This window comes from Cyprinus carpio, chromosome B24 (assembly GCF_018340385.1).
Source record: "Cyprinus carpio isolate SPL01 chromosome B24, ASM1834038v1, whole genome shotgun sequence".
Taxonomy (NCBI): Eukaryota; Metazoa; Chordata; class Actinopteri; order Cypriniformes; family Cyprinidae; genus Cyprinus; species Cyprinus carpio.
In genome coordinates, this window is record NC_056620.1 from 15,951,029 (window position 1) to 15,972,169 (window position 21,141).

The window sequence follows — 21,141 nt, forward strand, 5'->3', positions numbered from 1 at the left end:
GCAGTGACGGCAAGCTGGAGTTCGTAAAGCGACGGAGGCAAAACTGTAGTGAGGCGCCTCACGGCTGGGGCAACATCCACATCATCTCTTCCCCCTCTGCGTTGTTGCCCCTGCCTTTTTGTGCTCTTTTGAATGAGGGGCAGAATCATCTGTAAGAAATATGCTTAGAAGCCGCTTTCCTCTTTCATTTTAAGTGACTATTTGCAGTATTTCCAACCCGGGGGCTGCATCTCTCGAAAGTAGCGAATTTCTGTTTTTTTCCTCTACATTGAAAAACATCCTACACAAACACGCCGCGTAAACAAGTTCATAAATGGGTGAGTACAATTTTGGATTTGTGGAAAGTCAGGTTATTTGAAGCCAGATATTGACCTGAGTGTGCTGTTGATGTGTCATATGAAACATTAATGAAACTGAAAAGCATTGATAGTGTTTGCATCATGCATCCGTCGCACTATTAGAACTACACTGAAAGAAGATCTGATGATTTCAAGATGTGGACACGTTTGCATGTTTCCTTATGCGGCTCGGATATCGTGAAGAGTTAAACGCTGAATTTCATTTCCCTCTGAGGTTTCCTGCTCTCCTCCAGATGTCCGTTATGTTTCTCTTCACAGATGTGGCTTTTGCGACTCTGTTTCATGTGGAGGAACGCTCTTTTTAATAGCCTATGTATATAATTGCATACAACTACTCGTCGTGTTTTATTTGTTTGTCTGTTTGGATTACACAGAGACATAGTTAGGTAATATAGACATAGTTGCGAATACATATCCATCGATATTGTTTCTTGATAGATAGATAGACAGATAGATAGATATGTTGAACTCTCTAAATGTTTTCTAGACGTTAATAAATACAATTAGACTACAAAATTAATAAGTAGTTTTAATGATCCATAAATAGTAATATACTCCGATATCGGCGGGGTGATTGATCGGTTGATATTTTACATTGTAAGTATCAGCATTAACTGTATTTGATTGGCTCTTAATTCACATTTTCTATTTTCAGATATTTTGGAGAATATCAAGTAAATATTTATGTAAATTAAGCATTCATTGAAAATCGGTGAAATTTTCCCAAAATGGAACAAAAATGTTTTTGAGATTCAATTAAAGTTAAAATTCTGTTTCATAACATTAAATGCGGCAAGAAATAAAAATGTACCCTATCTATTTTCTTAATGCAAGTTATTGTTAAAATTCAACCATGCATGTTTTATTTTTTTATAATTTTTTGACATGATTTTAATCGAAATGTCATAATATGATCTCCTGGTACTTTTTCGATAATCTGTTTCACTCTGATATAGGTCACAAACAATACGGAAGAAAAGGTTGGTTGCTACTTCCGTTTCATCATGACCTTTAAGTAGAAAAGTGTTAATAATATTGGTCAAACTGGTTCTCTGTCAATTTAGTTCAAAAGGCCACAAATGCTTCTCGCATGAGGTTGTAGCCGTTGCCATCATACTATGTGTTGTTCTTTAAAAAGAGTTGAATTAGTTTGGATGTTTGTGTTTTAAACAGACGGCCTCCCCTGACGCCCACAAGCTTATCACGGTCAATAACTGGGCAACTGCAGCCAAAGCTGTTTTTAGCATTTCAGTCCAAAATATAGTTGCTGGTGTGGTTTTCTTACATTGCATTGATGATAAACAGGAAGACAGACATTTTTGAAGAATGCCTCACTATTATGAAAGAGATAGTCCGAACTGCAGTCAAATAATCGCAATCTCAAATATAGTGTCATGCTAAGCAGATCAGAGCCTATCAATGACATTGGATTACAACCATTTATGATTTACATAAAGAAACTAAAAACAACTTCTTATGGACTGAAGCACTGACAGATGTACAATCCTCTTATGATCCATTCTGTTCTATGCGCTCTCCCGTGATGAGCTCATCAAAAGGGGAGCGTCTCTGACAAAACACAAGTGTGAAACAGTTGCACACGTGTCTCTGATATTTTGGCAAGATTCATCAAAGCCTTTAGATCAACAGACATGCGTGCTGAAAATTTAAACGGGTTTTGAGCACATTGCGCAGCACATTTGGTTACATTCTTTAGAGAGTAAAGCCATGCGTGTACAAACCCACCAGATTGATTGTTAGGAAAAGGTTTGTTCGTTTCTGCATAAATATAAACGCTAACAGTTATTAATGACTGAGGGCCAGCTGTGTGTACAAAGTATTTCAAAACATAAATCAATGACACAAACAGGACTGCAGGATATGATATGATCTAAAATCAATTTGACAAATGATCCATGCTCTGCTCTAAATTAAAAAGTGTGGAAAAATCGTTTCACTGTTAAAAAAATGTGCAAACAACTTGTACATTATCCGCCCCTAAAAACTGCATGTTAGTACCTTAAAGAGATACCCAAAAATAGAAATTATATTCTTATTTACTCATTTTCATGTCGTCCCAGACCTGTAGAACTTCCTTTCTTCTGTCGAATTATGTAAAACATATTTTGAAGAATATTTCAATGTTTTTCGTCTATATAGTGGAAGTCAGTGAGGTTCAAAACAACACTGGAGCCCATTAACTTTTATTGTAGAGACAAAATTACAATGAGACATTTTTTTGTGTATGTGTGTTCTACAGAATTAAGAACGTTATACAGGTTTGGAACAACATGAGGGGGAATAAATGCCTGTTCACACCAAGAACAATAACTATAACTATAACGCTTTTAACTTTAAGAAAGTAGCGGGGTTCACACCATAACTTTACCAAATACACCACGGAGGAACAATATCATTGGAATCACTTTCAGAATGATTTTTTTTTTCAGCTGACGAACTATAAAAACATTGACAGCCAATCAAAATCCATCCTGCTTTTAAAGAGCTCAAGCATTTAAAGAGGCAGATGATAAAACTGCAGTGCAAGCTTATAATAAACAAAATGTTATTGTGCATTGGTGTAGACGCTAATATAGTTATTTTTATAGTTTTCATTCTTGGTGTGAACAGGCCTTTGATGATGAACTATCCCTTTAAGGTAATAATACGCACCCCTTAAGGGGAAAAGGTTCGCAACATTAATATGATAAACACTTTGCAACATCTACATTAATATTTTAAATCAGCGATTTCATGTGACGCTCCCAAAGACATGCATGTATGAAATATTTGTTGAATTATTTAGTGATTTAATGAGCAGTATTAACAGGCCAAGCCTCAAAATAATTACTTTTCAGACTAGTATATATGACCCACCTGTGATTTCGGGTTCAGCATTAAATATCCCGACTGACAGCATTCTTTCGGCTCTTATTTTTTAATAAAATATGCTATCAGTAAATTAATTCATAGTGATCAAGGGCTTCTTGTGAATCCTCATATCGCATGCAAGTTAATGAAGCCCTGGCTTCCTCTGTTACTTTTTTGCTGCAAGTTCAAGCTTTGCTTTTCCTCCCAACTGATGCGGTGAGCTTTGGATTCCGGAAAGTGTGGCACTGTACTCGGGTCTCTTTACTATCATGACTGCTGTGTCATGCTCAGTCATTTCTCCTTGGCAGAGAACAGGGAAGTGGCGAGAGAGGCATGTTTCTGTATATGATGAGTTCCTGTTATATAGTGGAGCATTTACACATCTACCTATGTTCCTCCATATTATGATAGTAGCTCTTTTATTGCCAGTGGGAACAATGTAGGGGAACCAGTAGTAGTTGTACTTACCACAAGATTTGAAAGATCTACACATCTTCAACTTCTTTTGTTTATGGTTATTAAATATTTTGGCTAATTTGATTATTCTTTCAGCTTCCAATAAAAGTACTTTCTGCTCCATTTAGGCCTAACACATCTTGCCATGTTTAAATCCTTTACTGCTGATTTTTCCCTGAATGCAGCACAGAAAATTTCTGCAGATGCCTTCTGGGCATCCCTATGTTGGATAATAGTATTCATAGATCTTTTTAAAATATTCCAGAAGAAAGCTTTTTTGGATGGAATCAACGTAATAATTTCCTGTGCATAGCACCGTAGAGAAATGCACAATATGCAATAATAAAAACCACAAGGTTTTGTATCAGAAGGAAGAATAATAAAGTTTTCCTTGTAAAAAAAGAAAAAGAAAGTTATGTGTTTTGGAGCATGAGTAATAATTGATTTCTTAAGTCTGCAGGAGATTGCTCCATTCAAGAGTCATCTCATGTGATGGTAAAGAAGTTCCACCACAGCTAGGGAGTTTTGTACGAAATTGTTCAATAGTTCCAGATTTATTCATAACATACAGTCGAAAAAAACATTTTGTTGATTACTAATTTAAGATTTGTTACACTCGCTGAACATTTTGCTTTTAAATCATGTGTTTATGCTATGATGAAACTTTGCAAGAAATCTGAACTCTGCCGTTTGTTCTCGTCTATCCGCAGTAATACATACAAAGAACCAAGTCCTTTGTAACTTCATGATTTATTAACGTGTCTGAATTTGGAGCAGTAACTTTAGAGAGAGTTGTGAGTGTTGGCTTTAAGGAAGTAGTTTTAGACTTTGTGCTCAGGAATTGAGCGCAAGAGTATCTGTCCTACATACTACATCATTTAATGGCATGTTTACTGCATGTTTTATGCTTCTAGGAAAAGTGCGTTATTTTGCATCTTGCACCATTTGTTTGTAAGTTTCTCTGAATTTCTGCACATGACCCAAGTCTAACCCACATAATCAGTAGTTTGGCTGACACATTTCGAGAAGCCGGGATACATGAAGAGCCACATGTGGTCATGCATTTAAGAGGATCTTCCCCTTTTCTTCTGTAAAGGTCCTGTAAATATGTGGATTGTCCACCAGAAACTAGGGTTGTAGCGTTATTGGTATCATGTATATCATGATATTAAAATTGATGGTTATGATACCTTGTGGGGGGGGGGGTGATATGACCAAAATCTTATATCATGATATGAGTAATTTTATTTCACAGTAACGATATATAAGGTATATATGATATCAAAATTTGATACCAAAGAAATTTCATAATTCTTGCCACCGGTGTTAATATCCACAAAAAAACTAATACTAGCCTAAAAAAAATTACAAGCAATAGGATAAAAAACTACAGTATAACAAATAAAAAACAAATGCTACATCATTTTTATACAGTAATCAACTGTATAAAACCACTGCATATTCTTCACAGTGAAAATGAAATATATATTTCTTCATACTAAAGTTACAAAAGTGATTTAGTCAAGAGCAGTGAGAGATTTTCTCTATTTTCTTTTTTATTAGCATGAATGACAAACAGCAGGAATATTAGGCTGCTATCACTTTAAGAGCTGCCCGGATCCAATAAACTGTTACACACATTTTCATTCTCAGCGGTTTGCTTTCACTTAAGACTTAATTACCATGTTTACAAGGATACTTGCAAAGACAGGCATTTTGACACATACAAGTGTGTGTAACCGTTCAAGGCCCATAAAGCAGCAAAGAAAAACCACAGAGCACAGCAACTTCACATGAGCGTGTAACTGCAATAGAGACGACAGTCCAAAATCTGTACCGGTTAATCATGTCTACCGGTATATTCATTGCCCATCCCTAAACATTTGCTTACTTATACTGCAGCCGAACAGAGACTATCACCTGCACATGCATTCCCCTTGACTGCCAGTCAGAGTCTCAACTTGCACCCCACACACACACATGCAGCAGAGAAAATGTCTGAGAGAACTGAGGCTGATGCAAGGTAACTTTAGACATCCCAGAAGCACTCAGATGCTCCTTTTAACATTAAGTACATTTATATTGATTCTTAAATTTCAGTCTCAGTCTTTTAGTCTATTCTGTTTTCAGTTGATATGCGAATAAAGCTTCTCTAAACATATTTGTCGACATTTCTCCCATCCAATAATTGCTATAAGCTTATCTTAATGTACCAAATGAGAGGGTTCTCTGTAAAGTTTACAGCCTTAGTTGCTTTTTTTTTATTGGGAAAGCCTGAAATCATGAAATCATTATCATGCTTTTTTGGCAAAATACAAAATGAATGCATATAACAAATAAAAACCTTTAAGAATACTGCTGTGATTTTTATTTTTTTTTTTAAATTTAGACAAATAGCATAGAATTTGCATTCAGCACATGTGTTTCCATGGTAATGTTGACAGATGGCTCTGGGCTTTAATAGTTATGTCTCTGGTCAGGTGTGGTTGTGATTCAGCATTACATCAGCTGATTAATGTACATTCATCTCAGTGTTACTTCCTATGTTGCCATGATGAGTGACTACAGATCTGACTTCAACTCATACGGAAGGACATTGATGTGTCTTTTAACCAGACCACAGCACAGTGTAGCTAGTGAAATGGGTCAGGACTATGCCTGCAATCACAGCACTGCTCTAAATGTAGTATGGTTGTGTTGGAATCTGCTATATTTCGAAGTGTTTGTTTATGCCTGGGCCATTTTTGCAGTGGTTATATGCAGTTATAGTCGGCCTACAGTTCAATCTAAGGTATGCAATAGGTCAGGATGGCATGAAATGATTTGGCTGCAAATGAAATCAGCTGTGTTCTTTTTTTTTGACTCATCTTGCAGTCATCTTGCTCATCCAGTCAGACTTCAGCATGAGCTCTTGCTGTATAAAAATACTTTCGCCAATGTAATTAATTTAATTCATGTCTGTTCCATTTAATGCAATCTAATACTGCAAATTTGATTAACCTTTTCGACGGAGAGGCAGTCTTTCTGAATCAGTATGCGAGAATGACCAATTAAAATCATCTGTAAGTCACAAGCTCCCCATAGACGAGAACAATGAGGGATTTTCGTTCAGCTCAGTCACATCATTAGCCAAAAAGGTTGTTTGTACAACGCTGGAACATTATTGATCTTGTTCTGAATCAATGAAACCTAACAATAATGCTTGCAAGTCTTAAGATATGCAGTGGATTATGTATATAAGGCTTATATGATGGGGTAATGGATCAGGCCTACATAAATTTAGTCAGTATTAAAAATCGAGCATGTTGATGCTTAATGCATGAGCTCAGAGAGTTATGCTGCCGTAAAAGCACATCACATGGTTTTACTGAGGTCCTCTAACGCTGACAAACACTTGACTCACATCAGTGCAAATCAGCTGAGTCCAGGCACACAGACTAAAGGAGCTGTTTAAGAAGAGGAATATTTATAGCTGCTCGGGGAGTTGGCCAGCATGCAATGACGCTGGTTTAAACAATACCTTTACTCTTTAATGTGCACACGTGGTGCATAGGTCATTTTAAACATGAAATGAGGAATCACATGACATCAGAATCAGGTGGTTGACCTGTTAAACACCCATAGTCCTTATTTAGCTAAAATGTTGTTGTAGGAATTATTACAAATTTTTTTTTTTTTTTTTTTTTTTTTATTTTCTGGAAAAAAGTGAGTGGTGTTTGCATTGTATAAACTGCAGTGCTTCCAGTTAATGGACACTATTTGGCCTTTTGAATGAATTTGCATGTATATTTTTACCTTTATGGGGACTTTTTTGATTAAATATTTTATTTAAATTAACTAATATAAATAGTAGTTAAATATATTACATTTATTGTATTATATTTTAAATAATAGATTTTATTTATAAAAAAATATATAAAAATGTTTTGTTACATCAGTTACTTTATACTTTAATATAATTAATTACACACATAAAACAAATCAATACAAATTTATATACACAATATGTATGTATCAGGGTTTCCGGAGGTCCTTAAAAGTCTTAAATTTAGTTGAATCAAATTTAAGGCCTTAAAAAGTCTTAAATTGTACAAGAAAGTCTTAATTATGATTTCAAGAGGTCTTAAATTTGGGGACAGAAAGACCAGAATTGTGATATGGCTGAATGTGATGATTAAACTTCAAAAGGCTAACGTTATGATTTCACTGAATAAACACGAGCACTGCACGTTCAAAGTCCGGTGCTGCACTGCTTTGTGTTCTGCTGTTACCGGGGAAGCTTTCTACCATATGTCTACCAAACGCTCTACCTGCTGGCAGAGAATGAATGAGCATTTTCAATAAAACTGTTGTTTTTTCAGAGTTCAGGCCAATACGAAAATCCACCCATGTTTTTACCCTGAATGTGAACTGGTGGATCAATAAAAATACAATACAAAAAAAAAAACAAAACATTATAAAATTCTAAACATAGGGGTGTGCGATATGTATGGTCTGTGATAATATCGTAATTTTTGACTCATCCATTTTCTTAACAATGGTTTAAAGGCTGAAATGTAGTTTATATATAAGTATCAGTAATATGATAACTGGATGCTGGCTAATACTGTTCCAGTCTCTCTTGTGACCAATAAAAAAGCAGAAGAAAGACAAGAATCAACAGGAAACAGCTTTGTTATTTTATGTTTTTGTGTTGTTGTGTGTAAATGCGTTTGTGTGGGACAGTTGAAGGAAGGTCGAGAAAAAAAATAAAAAAGATGACAACATTTGTTGTTGCAGAGAATAAATACAAAACAAACTAAACTAAACTCAATGGGGGGGGGGGTATGGGGTGTAAGTGTGGGTGGGAGGCTTTTTTGAAAGATGTTTCAACATTAACATGGCAGCTGTGCTTTATGTCACATCTTTAGAAACTCGAACAGCTGGAAGACAACAAAGAGATTGAGAGTAAGAGAGAAGACACTGCTCAAAAGAAAAACACAGATGGACCGACTTGATTGTCATCATTCAGAATGTTATCAAGGTCTAGCATAAAGTCCTTTAAAGAATAAAAGATCCAATATTGTGTTCCTAGCCTGTGGAAAAGTCAAGGATGGACATTTTAGACAATACTGAAAATTATAACTTTTTCCCCCCTAAATTAAATAAAAAATACTAAAATGGAAAACTATTAGCTTTGTTAGTTTAGGGATCCCAACATTATAATTTACATTATGAAACATAGAAAACAATTCTTTTGAGATATTGGACAGTGAATATTTAGTACTGACCAATACAATACATAAATATTATATTATGAAAAAGTCAAATCATACAAAATCGTTTGATATGAAAAAAATCATCAATCATATTGACTGTTAACCAGTACTGTCCCGGTATATTGTCCATTCCTATTTATTTTATGTTTTTGATTAATTTAAGCTTTTTAAAAGCAAATTCTACACTTTCCCATCAAAGCAATGGAGGAGGAAAGGAGAGAATAGTCTGGCTGGGCCTGATCAGCCATTAGAGATGATACATCTCCATATAATAAAACAGATTGTAGCATTTCTGTATTTATATGTGTGTGGGTTTGTACCTGAAGGTTTTTTTATGTCTGTGCATATGCATAGGCTTGGTCCACCAGATGTTTGGAAGTATTTATTACCTTTGTGTTTGTTATGGCTGTGGGCACGACCTCATGCTTTCCTCCCTGCACAGCTCAGCAATTTCCAGAATATTCTGCAGGGTCATATGAGGGATCCTATTGACCATGCATTAATGTATTTTTGAGTATCTAATAGTAGGTTATCGATATCCTTGTGCATGGAGTGATAATCCGGGTGTATCCGATATGAAACCTGTAGTCAGAGCTGCCATATAAATCAAAAGTCATATAGAAGTCACAAAGGATGTTTGCAGTGTCCTGCTGTGTGTGTGTGCAGTGTGCATTGCATTGGCATGGGTGTGATCTCGTCTTGATGACTCATAAACGAATCATTGTGATTGAGATTGTATCTCCATCTCTTATCCCCAACCTCACGGTAACCCCTCCTCACCGTCATGACCTCATGCAAACACACAATGCAGTTTAAATCCAAAGCTGAGAGGATGACATTCTCATCTTGCACTTTCCTACCCGAAATAGCATGTGTAGTTCACTAGAGTTCAAAAAGCTTCTTTTTAATATTATAAGCTGTAACGTGAAAATATCTTGTCACTTTAATTTCTCGGATCCTTGTTTTGTTGCTTTCGCTCCTGCCTTGATCCTCCTATCTGCAGCGAAAACATGATGCCTGCTTATGCTCCAGGGGCCTATAAGTTCTTATCCCTATGGAAGGACTCATATTCTCTTGCTATCTCAGTAAATGTTTTATTGCTCTAAATATATGATTAAAATAAGTTATGATGTTGTCAGAGCAGACATGATAAAGTATTTGTTTGTGGTAAGCATCACTATTTCTATTGTTCATTTGGGGATTTGCATAAACCTTGAAGGGTGCAATGTGTAATTTCTACACCATAGTGGTGACAAATGAAATTGCAATAAAAATAAATCATTGTGATTAAAAGTGTTTACACTTACGAAGAACACTTATGAAAAACTCCCTTTGACTTGTATCAAAAAAAAGTCCCAAGTCATATACAGAGACCAAAATGTCATAGTGATTTGAGAATGGGCTCTTTTGACTTGAAATAATAAGCAACTGCTCAAAATGCCATAAAAATGCCTAGGACATCACTTAGCAACACCCTAGAAACCATCCAGAACTCTCTAGAATCAATTAGCAACACCTATAAACCATCTAGAACACATTAAAGTCACTTAGCAACACACTAGAAACCACCCAGAATACCCTAGAATCAACTAGCAACATCTATAAACCGTCTAGAACACATTAAAGTCATCTAGCAACACCCTAGAATGAACTCTCAACACATAGAAGCATAATAACTCACAAAAACCTTTCAAACGTTTTAGTACCCACATAGCAATGCCCTGGCAGCCACCCTGAGCTCCCTATAATAGCAATGCCTTAGAAACAATCCAGAATACATTAAAATCACTTATTTAATTCCCTAGAAACCATTCAGAATACATTAGAATCATCTGGAAACACCTTATAAACAAACCAGAACACATAACAGCATTGTAGCACACTAACACACTCAAAAACACCTTAGTACCAACATAGCAACATCCTAGCAACCACCCAGAAACCGCTTATATTACTTAACACTCTAGAATCCATCCAGGACACCCTAGAATCACCTAGCAACACACTAAAAATATTCCAAACATAAAAACACCCTGGCAACCACCCATAACATCCTAGAATATCTAGCCATGTCTTAGAATCACCTAGCAACATTCTAGAAACCATCCACAACACCTAGAAATTACATAGCAACCCAGTAGAAACTATCCGGAATACTTTAGAATGACCAACCAACCAAGAGCCATTCAAACAACCCAGAACACACAGCAGCATAACAACACACTAAAAACATTTTAATCATTTTAGTACTTGGATAGCAACACCCTAGCAACCACCTATAACAGCCTAGTGTTGTTGTTACCAAAAACAGGGTCTCTGTGGGTTGCCTGTGTTGAATCACAAAAGCCATATTTAAAATATTTGCATTTTCTGTAAGGTCAAGTGTAATGATCACAATAATATCTTGATTTTTATAAGCGATATAAATGGTTGTTGTGTAGATGGTGTTGTCACTTTCATTCAGTGGTGAAAGTTACGTGTCTGTGTGAGTCTTGTACAGTAATACTGCATATCCTGCTTCCTGCATGTAACCATGACCTCTAAATCTCTATGTTTGTTTTCTTCTCTCTCTCAGTGGAAGCCATTGTGGAGTTTGATTACCAGGCCCAGCACGATGACGAGTTGACCATCGCTGTTGGTGACATCATCAGTAACATCAGGAAGGATGAGGGCGGCTGGTGGGAGGGAGAGCTGGACGGTCGGAGGGGGCTCTTCCCCGACAACTTTGTCAGAGTAAGCGCTGAACTCAGCATTTCCCTTTTGACCTTTCCCTGCAGGAAGTAGTGGATGGATTCACAGCCTAGTCTCACCACAGGCCATCGGTTCTTCACCTTAATTTAGCATGACCAAGCTGTCAACACTTTTTTCAGAGTGTGAGTGAGTGCACATAGAGTGTTAGGGCTGAGCGAAAATGCAACAACACTTCTAACTTGAAGTTTCACACTTTTGACAGCACCTAATACATATCTCAATTTGTATATATGTACTTTGAAAATGTTTGTTTTTAAACATTCTTTCAGTCAAACACAGCACACGACCAATTATACTACCGTTCAAAAGTTTTGGGTTTAGTACAGTAAGATATTTACAGTTTTTTTTTCAGGTAAAAACATTATGTAGGATTGCTATTTCAAATAAATGGTTTTCTTTTGAACTTTCTATTCAATGAAGAATCCTAACAGAAAATGTACAGTGTTTTCACAAAAATATTAATCAGCACAATCAGAAATGTTTCTTGAGCAGCAAATTAGCATATTAGAATGATTTCTGTAGGATCATGTGGCACTTATGACTGGAGCATGATCATGAAAATTTAGCTCACAAGAACAAATTATATTTTAAACTAGAAAACAGTTTTTTGAATTATGGTAGTATTTCACAATATTACTATTTTTACTTTATTTTTGGACACATAAATCATTGGTGAGCATTGGAGAAGACTTTCAAAAATATTAAAGTAAAAATTTCTGAATGGTAGTGTACAGGTGCTGGTCATATAATTAGAATATCATCAAAAAGTTGATTTATTTCATTAATTTCATTCAAAAAGTGAAACTTGTATATTATATTCATTCATTACACACAGACTGATATATTTCAAATGTTTATTTATTATAATTTTTATGATTATAACTGACAACTAAGGAAAATCCCAAATTCAGTATCTCAGAAAATTAGAATATAAATTAAGACCAATACTAAGAAATGATTTTTAGAAATCTTGGCCAACTAAAAAGTATAAAAATAAAAAGTATGAGCATGTACAGCACTCAATACTTAGTTGGGGCTCCTTTTTCCTGAATTACTGCAGCAATGCGGCGTGGCATGGAGTCGATCAGTCTGTGGCACTGCTCAGGTGTTATGAGAGCCCAGGTTGCTCTGATAGTGGCCTTCAGCTCTTCTGCATTGTTGGGTCTGGCCCCTATGTGCTGGGGCCAAGCCCTGTTGGAAAATGAAATCTGCATCTCCATAAAGTTGGTCAGCAGCAGGAAGCATGACCTGACTGTGGAAACTCCTGGTAACGGCTGTGTTGACCTTGGACCTCAGAAAACACAGTGTACCAACATCAGCAGATGACATGGCACCGAAAACCATCACTGACTGTGGAAACTTTACATTGGACCTCAAGCAACATGGATTGTGTGCCTCTCCTCTCTTCCTCCAGACTCTGGGACCCTGATATCCAAAGGAAATGCAAAATTTACTTTCATCAGAGCACATAACTTTGGACTACTCAGCAGCAGTCCAATCCTTTTTGAAGCGAGGCGCTTCTGACACTGTCTGTGGTTCAAGAGTGGCTTGACACAAGGAATGCAACAGGTGAAAACCATGTCTTGCATATGTCTTTGTGTAGTGGTTCTTGAAGCACTGACTCCAGCTGCAGTCCACTCTTTGTGAATCTCCCCCACATTTTTGAATGGGTTTTTGTTTCACAATCCTCTCCAGGGTGCGGTTATCCCTATTGCTTGTACACTTTTTTCTATCACATCTTTTCCTTCCATTCGCCTCTCTATTAATGTGCTTGGACACAGAGCTCTGTGAACAGCCAGCCTCTTTTGCAACGACCTTTTGTGTCTTGCCCTCCTTGTGCAAGGTGTCAATGGTCGTCTTTTGGACAACTGTCAATTCACCAGTCTTCCCCATGATTCTGTAGCCTACAGAACTAGACTGAGAGACCATTTAAAGGCCTTTGCAGGTGTTTTGAGTTAATTAACTGATTAGAGTGTGGCACCAGGTGTCTTCAATATCGAACCTTTCCACAATATTCTAATTTTCTGAGATACTGAATTTGGGATTTTTTTCTTAGTTGTCAGTTATAAACATCAAAATGAAAAGAAATAAACATTTGAAATATATCAGTCAGTGTGTAATGAATGAATATACTATACAAGTTTCACGTTTTGAATGGAATTAGTGAAATAAATCAACTTTTTGATGATATTCTAATTATATGACCAGCACCTGTAGATTTAAAATGTTTAGTGAAAGGAGAAGTTAATGTTTAAATAAGTTAATAACAGTAAAAAATCTAATAATTTAATAAGTTTACTAAGGTGCACTGAAGCATTAGCAATGAAAAGGCATGGACAGTTATTTTTGCAGCTGACAAATGATTTACTAAGATTTGCAGTAGTCAGTTTACTAGTATTTTGCCATTATTTAACGTTAAAAAAAGCATGTCTTAATATTTTGCACTTGTGTTGCTCTTTGTTGAATGCATTGGTCCTTAATGTATACGAGCCAGCTTTTTTCTGTGTTCTATAATTTGTGCTTTGTCAGTAGATCACCCGCAAAACTTTCCACTCCTGTCTGTCCTTTTATGGGATTGCGTTCTCGCACTAATGTTTAGTACATTTGGCGCTGTCTCTCCAAATAAAAAGTGCTTTAAAAAAGATTTCTACATGTTTTGATCTATATTGAATTTTCATTACATCACTTGTTAAATTGTTGAGCTATATTGTTGAGTGTGTGTTCACAAGTGTGTATGTATGTTTGTGTTGAGCTGAACTCAGCAGGCCGCTAATGCTGACTGTCAGAGGATGGAGAGGTTGTGTGTCAGTGTGTGCGCTGACTGGAAGAGGATTGGTCACAGATGAAAAGGATGCTAGTGTTGATTTGAAGAGAAAGTGAGAGAGAGTATTTCTGTGACTTGTGCACTCCCTCTCTCGCTCTCTCTTCAGTGACACCAGTACATCATGGGCGTATTCCAGAAAGAAACTTGTGAACTCCACCAGCAGATTGTCATGAGCTCAGGTGTGAGGAGTCCATGAAAGCTTGTTAGCGTTGTAGCGCTACATACTTGTTAGCACCAGGAAGGCATGATATATGAGACTCTTTTTAATTACACTGGGATAGGTTTTAGTTCTTTATTAGTACAGTTCTCATCGGACACTCATTTTATTTATACAGTACTGTAACAATAATATTGGTGTGAACTTTAGTGAAAATCATGTGGTTGGATGAAATGTTTACAAGTAAAGTCTCGAAAGCCCTTGTGTTTTTTAGTAGTTTTATATTTTGCATGTTCTATAACTTTGTTGCAAGTCAATACATTTACTTGTTCTTTTAGTCTCGGTTTATGTTTGTGTAAATGAAAGCATGTGAAATTTTACTTGAATCAAAGTTGGTAAGGAAGGAACCGTTCATCTAAAAAACAAACCATTGATCTACTTCTGTAAAAGCCCACTCAAAATTTGCGTCTTTCAACTCTGAATCAAGTCTAAATTTAGTCTCAGATTACTATTTTTGATCTTTTGTGATGGATTTAAAAATCACAAAATGCCGTAAATGTTCTGGTTTTAGCATTAGCATTTTGATTTCATAGCCTTCAGCTCGTCTGTAGGCCTGTAAAAGATGCGGTGTACAGAGAGACTCTACAGGTTCGTGAGGTCACTTCCTTTTCTATGGTTCATGGTAGAGGGAAGTGCAGACTTCCTTTGATGGCACTAAGGAAGGGTAGATGCTTAACAGTGAGATGGTGTGAAATTCAACGGGTGCAATTTAAGCACACTTTTCCTAGCTTGTGCACAACCGATGAACTCATTCTGAAGACACTAAAACAGTCGTCATGTAATCACAGTCAAGTTATTTCTTTAAATAATCTGATGATTTTCTTCACAGGCTGTGTAAACTTGATTATAAAAATAGGTAGTGGGATAGTTCAACCAAAGGTGAAAACGTAAAGTACAGTGTTTTTTTTGTTTTTTTTTATTGCAGTGAAAGTCAATGGGGTCCATTGTCTTTCCCTTTTGTTATATGAACAAAAACAGTTAAAAGTCATAAAGATTTATAGGAATAGTTCATTCAAAAATGAACATTAACCAAAGCATAACTCGAAAACACGTAATCCAATATTGCGATGTTTCTTGTTTTTATTATGAGCCAAGAGATAAAGAGTCTGGGTAAAATACGAATCCTCTTATTACGATATTGCTTTCTTCAGTGAAAGTCGTCTGAATCAGGTGCAAAATATGCACAAATCAAGCATCATTTCCAAAACAAATATGCAAGTAAATTTTGATGTGACAAGACAACTAAAACTCATTTTCCTGTGATTTCGTTGTTTTTATAATAAGAAAACATTTTAATGTAACTGTTAGATTAATATTACTGTCAATTAATCTGCCTGTTATCACACTGTCTCATAATAACTTGTTTACTGCTACCATGCGTATTGTATTTTGTGCATGCTGAATTTGAGCTTGCCAAATAAATGGCTTCTAAACAAGCAAGAGCGAGATTTCCATTCTCAAAATGGTTCGGATAGTTACCATACACCCACACATCCTGCATAGTCGTTTAAAATAAACGCAAATCTACCTTCGAAATGGTTGCTCACGAGTATTTACACATCCAAGCACATTTTCAGAACAATAACGCTAACGTAAACAGCAGATTTTGGCTGCATTGAAGTGTTTCAGAAGCGGTTGATGGTGCCTGCATACTGAAGCAGGGCCAGTTTTGTTATGTTCTCTCTGTGAGTTTGGATAGTGGTGAGTTTGGGGTATCAGTAAAACGGTCTGTGAGTCATATTTCCACCTGAACAGCTCAGAGCACACGGTCAACACAGTGGTCTTGGAGCACCAAAGCGAGGTCAGAGCATTTACACTTATTTGTGTTTACGCTATCATAAGTTATGCACCATGTTCAGGGTTCAGCAGCTTGATAGCCTTAAAAGTTTAGCGCAAAAAGAAGATGTGTGAGTGTGAGTCAACGTGCTGGCTTGTATTGAGGTCGCTTCTAGAGGAAAGTTTTATTGCTCTAAGGTCGCTCATTTGGCCTGTTTATTTTGATGATTGCTATCTGATTGGGGTTTCTACTTGTGGGTTTCGCCACAAGTCTCATACAGTCCTGTGGGAAACACTGTGACGCTAATGCCAAACAGTGATGCTCTCTGTTAAACGATCTCTTCACCCCATATAACAGTTAAATGTTTGAGTTTTTTTAAAAAAGTAATATTGTGAATTATTTACAATTTACCATTTTTTAAATAAAAATTTACAATTTTTCTAGTTTAATAATTTGTCAAATGTTATTACTGTGAGGCAAAGTTGAATTTTCGTCAGCCGCTACCTCTTCTGTCACATGATCTTTCAGAGGATGTAACAATTCACTCAACTCACGATTCAATTCGATTCACGATTTTGGTTTCACGATTCGATTCGATTCAAATTACAAAATGAAATGACAAAATTTAAATATAATGTAAATGTAAATAACAAAACTAAATTGAAATTTAAAAACAAGCCCTAAATCAAATAAATAACACAAATAAAATAAATCTCTTCATATAAACAAAATAAGGCTTTGTCTGTGCTCTTTCCATTTAAAATTAAAGGCAACCACTGCATTTTAATCATGATCCAAACAAAGATGCTGCATACATTCAATATGAGCAGTTTTAATCTAAATTACATTAAATATGAAGCAAAAACAGAATGGTTTGGTTTCAGTTTTCAGAAAAAAAAAAAAAAAAAAATTATATATATCTGCATGAAATAGAAACAGCAGACAAGCTGAACGAGACGCAGATTCGCTGAACTTATGAACTTTAATATGCATTATTAGGAGGCAAAATGAAAAGTAAAAATACCATCTAAACTTTTCTTAAGACAGCAAGTTCCCCTCAGACATGCATTCATATAAACTCCTACCCCTAAATGAATCGCGATTTGTTTAGCATCTCAACCGATTTGAATCATCTCATGTTTTAATCAATTTTCAACCGGCTCGCGGTTAATCGTTACATCCCTAATCCTTCAGAAATCATTCTAATATGCTGATTTGTGCTTTTTTTCATTTTGGTAAATCTTGGAGAAGCATGTGTGTACATATTTTAGTTTTTTCTCTTGAGAGGAATCAAGAAACTTGCAGAAACTGAGAAGCAGAAGTCTCCATTCTCTCTCCATTTAATTGTAATTCTTTCTAGGAGAAACTGTTGAGAATCTCTGTACTGTCTTGTCTTGCCTGTGGGTTTGTGAGAAAGAGAGCGTGAACATTCAGACACACAGTGTGTCATGAAATAAGCATCTGAAAAATGTGTCGAATTTTCTCTAGCTTCATTCTCAGGCCCCCTGCTCACTTGAGAAGCATGTAATCTTACATAATCACTTATCAGAGCAAGAGTCTTTGGTTAACAGAGCAATAAAGAAACTTTTACATACAAACCAGAGTTTAGTAAACAAAGTCTCGTTGTTCTTAGCTCATGTACATGACTTAACGATGTTTATTTGTTTATGTATACTTTTGTTAATTATAATTATTGTTTTTATTTAGTTCATATTATATTTATATTTTATAGTGCTGTCAAACGATTATTCGCGATTAATCGCATCCAAAATAAAAGTTTTTGTTTGCATAATATGTGTGTGTTCTGTGTATATTTATTATGTATATATAAATACACACACATACAGTATATATTTTAAAAATATTTACATGTATTTACATGTCTATATATTTTTATTCATATATAAAAATAACATTTTTCTAAAATATATACATGCATGTGTATGTATTTATTTGTACTAGAGGTCGACCGATATGGGTTTTTCACTGGCCGATGCCGGTATTTAGAAATCAGGGCAGCCGATGGCCGATATATGATGCCGATATTTTTTGGCCGATATGTTTATCCAATTTTCTTTTTTTTCCCCATTCATCTCATAAAAGTGAGTTTGAGCAAATTATTATTGCAGGGTACAAGATAGTAATAGTAGTAGCCCAATTTAGAGTAATAATACATGGCTCAAAACTTAAGCAACTTCTCAAAACAGTTTTAAAGCACTTTTTTTTTATGTTTACTGACAGACACCAGTGTTTTCCACAGACTGCAAATGAATTCTCTGCCAGCAGGAGGCACTGTTGGAGCGGAGGTATAGCAGTTTCTCCAGTAACGGCTGTAATCAAATAAGCACTGCTCACAAACACTATTTTATCAGGCATTTCAGGAAAGACAAAATAATGACATCGAAGCTTTTCTGAAGACAGTCGGTTCTTTTCTTTTCAAAGATACATTCATATAAAAACACCCGTGCTGCATTTTAATTTTGAAATGTGAAGTGCTCATTTTATTCAACAAAGCATTTTCAACGAAGCAAGTCTTTTGGAAAATCTATTTGTGGTGGTCAGTTTGGATATAGTGACAAGCCGTCACAAATAACTCAATGGATAGGAAACACTGGACACTGCTGTAATGGAAAAAGGCCATAGTAATAACAAACCACGAGACCATGAGCGATGACATTGTGGAGGATATTGTCGGACCTACACACACATTTAATGAGGAAAGTTAGCATGCACGTTATAATCGGCCCAGAAGTTTTGTCTTAATTGAACGTGTTTCTACTTTGACATGCAAATGACTTGTTGCACTTATGAATATGATAACTTTCCGGCATCAATTCTAGTCGGGTAAAACGTAATTACGTTTTCGAAACGGGCTGTTTTTCCCTGCCATTAGCTGAAGCTGCGTGTGAACAAGCCGCTGCTGCAGAGTGTGAACTGCTCCATCTCTCACGCAGCCTCAGAGGGAGTTCCGTAATAACGTTTAGCTGTCCGCTGGTGCACCTGCCTATAAATTGGCCTAATTTGTAGCACAATCGGCCGATGCCGATTAATTAAAAAATGCCAAAAATTGGCCGATTAATCGGTCGACTTCTAATGTATACATAATAAATATACACCGTACACATATTATGTAAACAAAAACTTTTATTTTGGATCTGATTAATCGCAATTAATCGTTTGAATTTATTAAATTTAACAAATTAATTGTGTGCATTTATCTTTACGTGAAAGAGACAAGAATGCATGTTGCCATCTACAGGTGTTTCCTGTTTGAGGTGTGCCACAACTAAATCTCACCCTTATCCTGTTAGTCTGTTGATTTTTGATCTGCCATGATGCTCGTGCTTTCACAAAGCTCAGTTAGATCTCTTGTAGTTCAGCTGAGCCGCCACATGCAAAGGGGAGGTTATGATAATGAAGGATGATAAATGCACAGTCGCTAACGCTCTCGTGGGCCGGTTAGTTCTTGTATGTGGGTCTTCCTTTCTGGCAGATTGGTTCAGTCATGCATGCACTCCAGCGTCCTGTTTTGGTGATGTGATAATGGACTGATAATTTAGCCTCTTCTGTGATTAAATGAGCGATGTAATTTACAATAGACAGGCATCCGTTCTTCACAAGTGCTCAATCATGTCTGGACTCATGCCATCCCTCTAGCTGGCTTTTCTCCCTCTCTTTTTTGATCTCTTTTTCATTCTCTTTAAGTCGACACAGCTGGCAAGGATTGTTTCAGTATCACGTTTTTAAATTAAACTCCAATAATCTGCTATTCTCTGAATTCAAATAAGGAGATTATGTTCTGTCATAAATGACCTTTAACCTTTCATTTTCCTCTTTTAATTTTTTCTGTCCTTCAGGGTAATTATAGATTTTAGTCTCCCTAGATTTTATTTTTAATTCTTTTTATATTTTGGGTTTCAGCACAAAACTTAAATGCCATAAAGAGTGCTTACTGAACATTTTTTATTATTAATTGAATTTATTAAAAAATTGTGGTGTTAGTATTAGATGTTTTGTTTCAAGCTGTGTTGGGTGAATATCTATATAAAATGGATGAATATTAGTTTATACCAATATAATAATATTATAATATAGTAATATATTGTAATATTTTTTTTTCAAACAGGGGTAAGGGGAATGTATTACACATGTGTATGTGTGTGTATATATATATATATATATATATATATATATATATATATATATATATATATATATATATATATACTGTAGCATAGATCAGATTATGATTTCATCATCATAATGTGATCTATGCACCATAAACAAATTAATTCCTTCAAATACTTATTGCGTACTTACAGCTTGCATACTTTGACGCAATCGACAGTGAAATGTGTAATAAATGTGCCATCACTGCTACATTTAGCAGTAAATTGCAACGACCATGTATCTCACCAGCATCTCCTGTGTATTTATGATTCAACAGCACAAGCTCGATCTGCTCAGATCCTGTGTCAGATGGTCCGCAACGCAGAACAGTTAATCACTGGAATTGGCAAAGTTGACATTCATGGCATTGAAAATTTGGAATATATTCATGATGAGCTTAATCAGATCTTCATTTTTTGGTGTTGTCTTTGCAACATTTCACAGAAACGGTCACCATT

The 21,141-nt window shown here is 35.8% G+C and overlaps 1 protein-coding gene across 3 annotated transcripts in view; it reads left to right on the forward strand.

Moving 5' to 3' along the window:
* Positions 1 to 21,141, forward strand: part of sh3kbp1 (SH3-domain kinase binding protein 1) — a 51,097-nt gene continuing 29,956 nt past the window's right edge. For 2 of the 3 annotated variants that reach the window (XM_042751849.1, XM_042751850.1), the window contains exons 1-2: positions 1 to 317; positions 11,520 to 11,677. In XM_042751849.1, coding sequence (XP_042607783.1) covers positions 314 to 317; positions 11,520 to 11,677 — 162 coding nt within the window. In that variant the 5' untranslated portion in view covers positions 1 to 313. The remainder of the gene's footprint in view (positions 318 to 11,519; positions 11,678 to 21,141) is intronic. The other variant, XM_042751848.1, reaches the window with a different exon arrangement.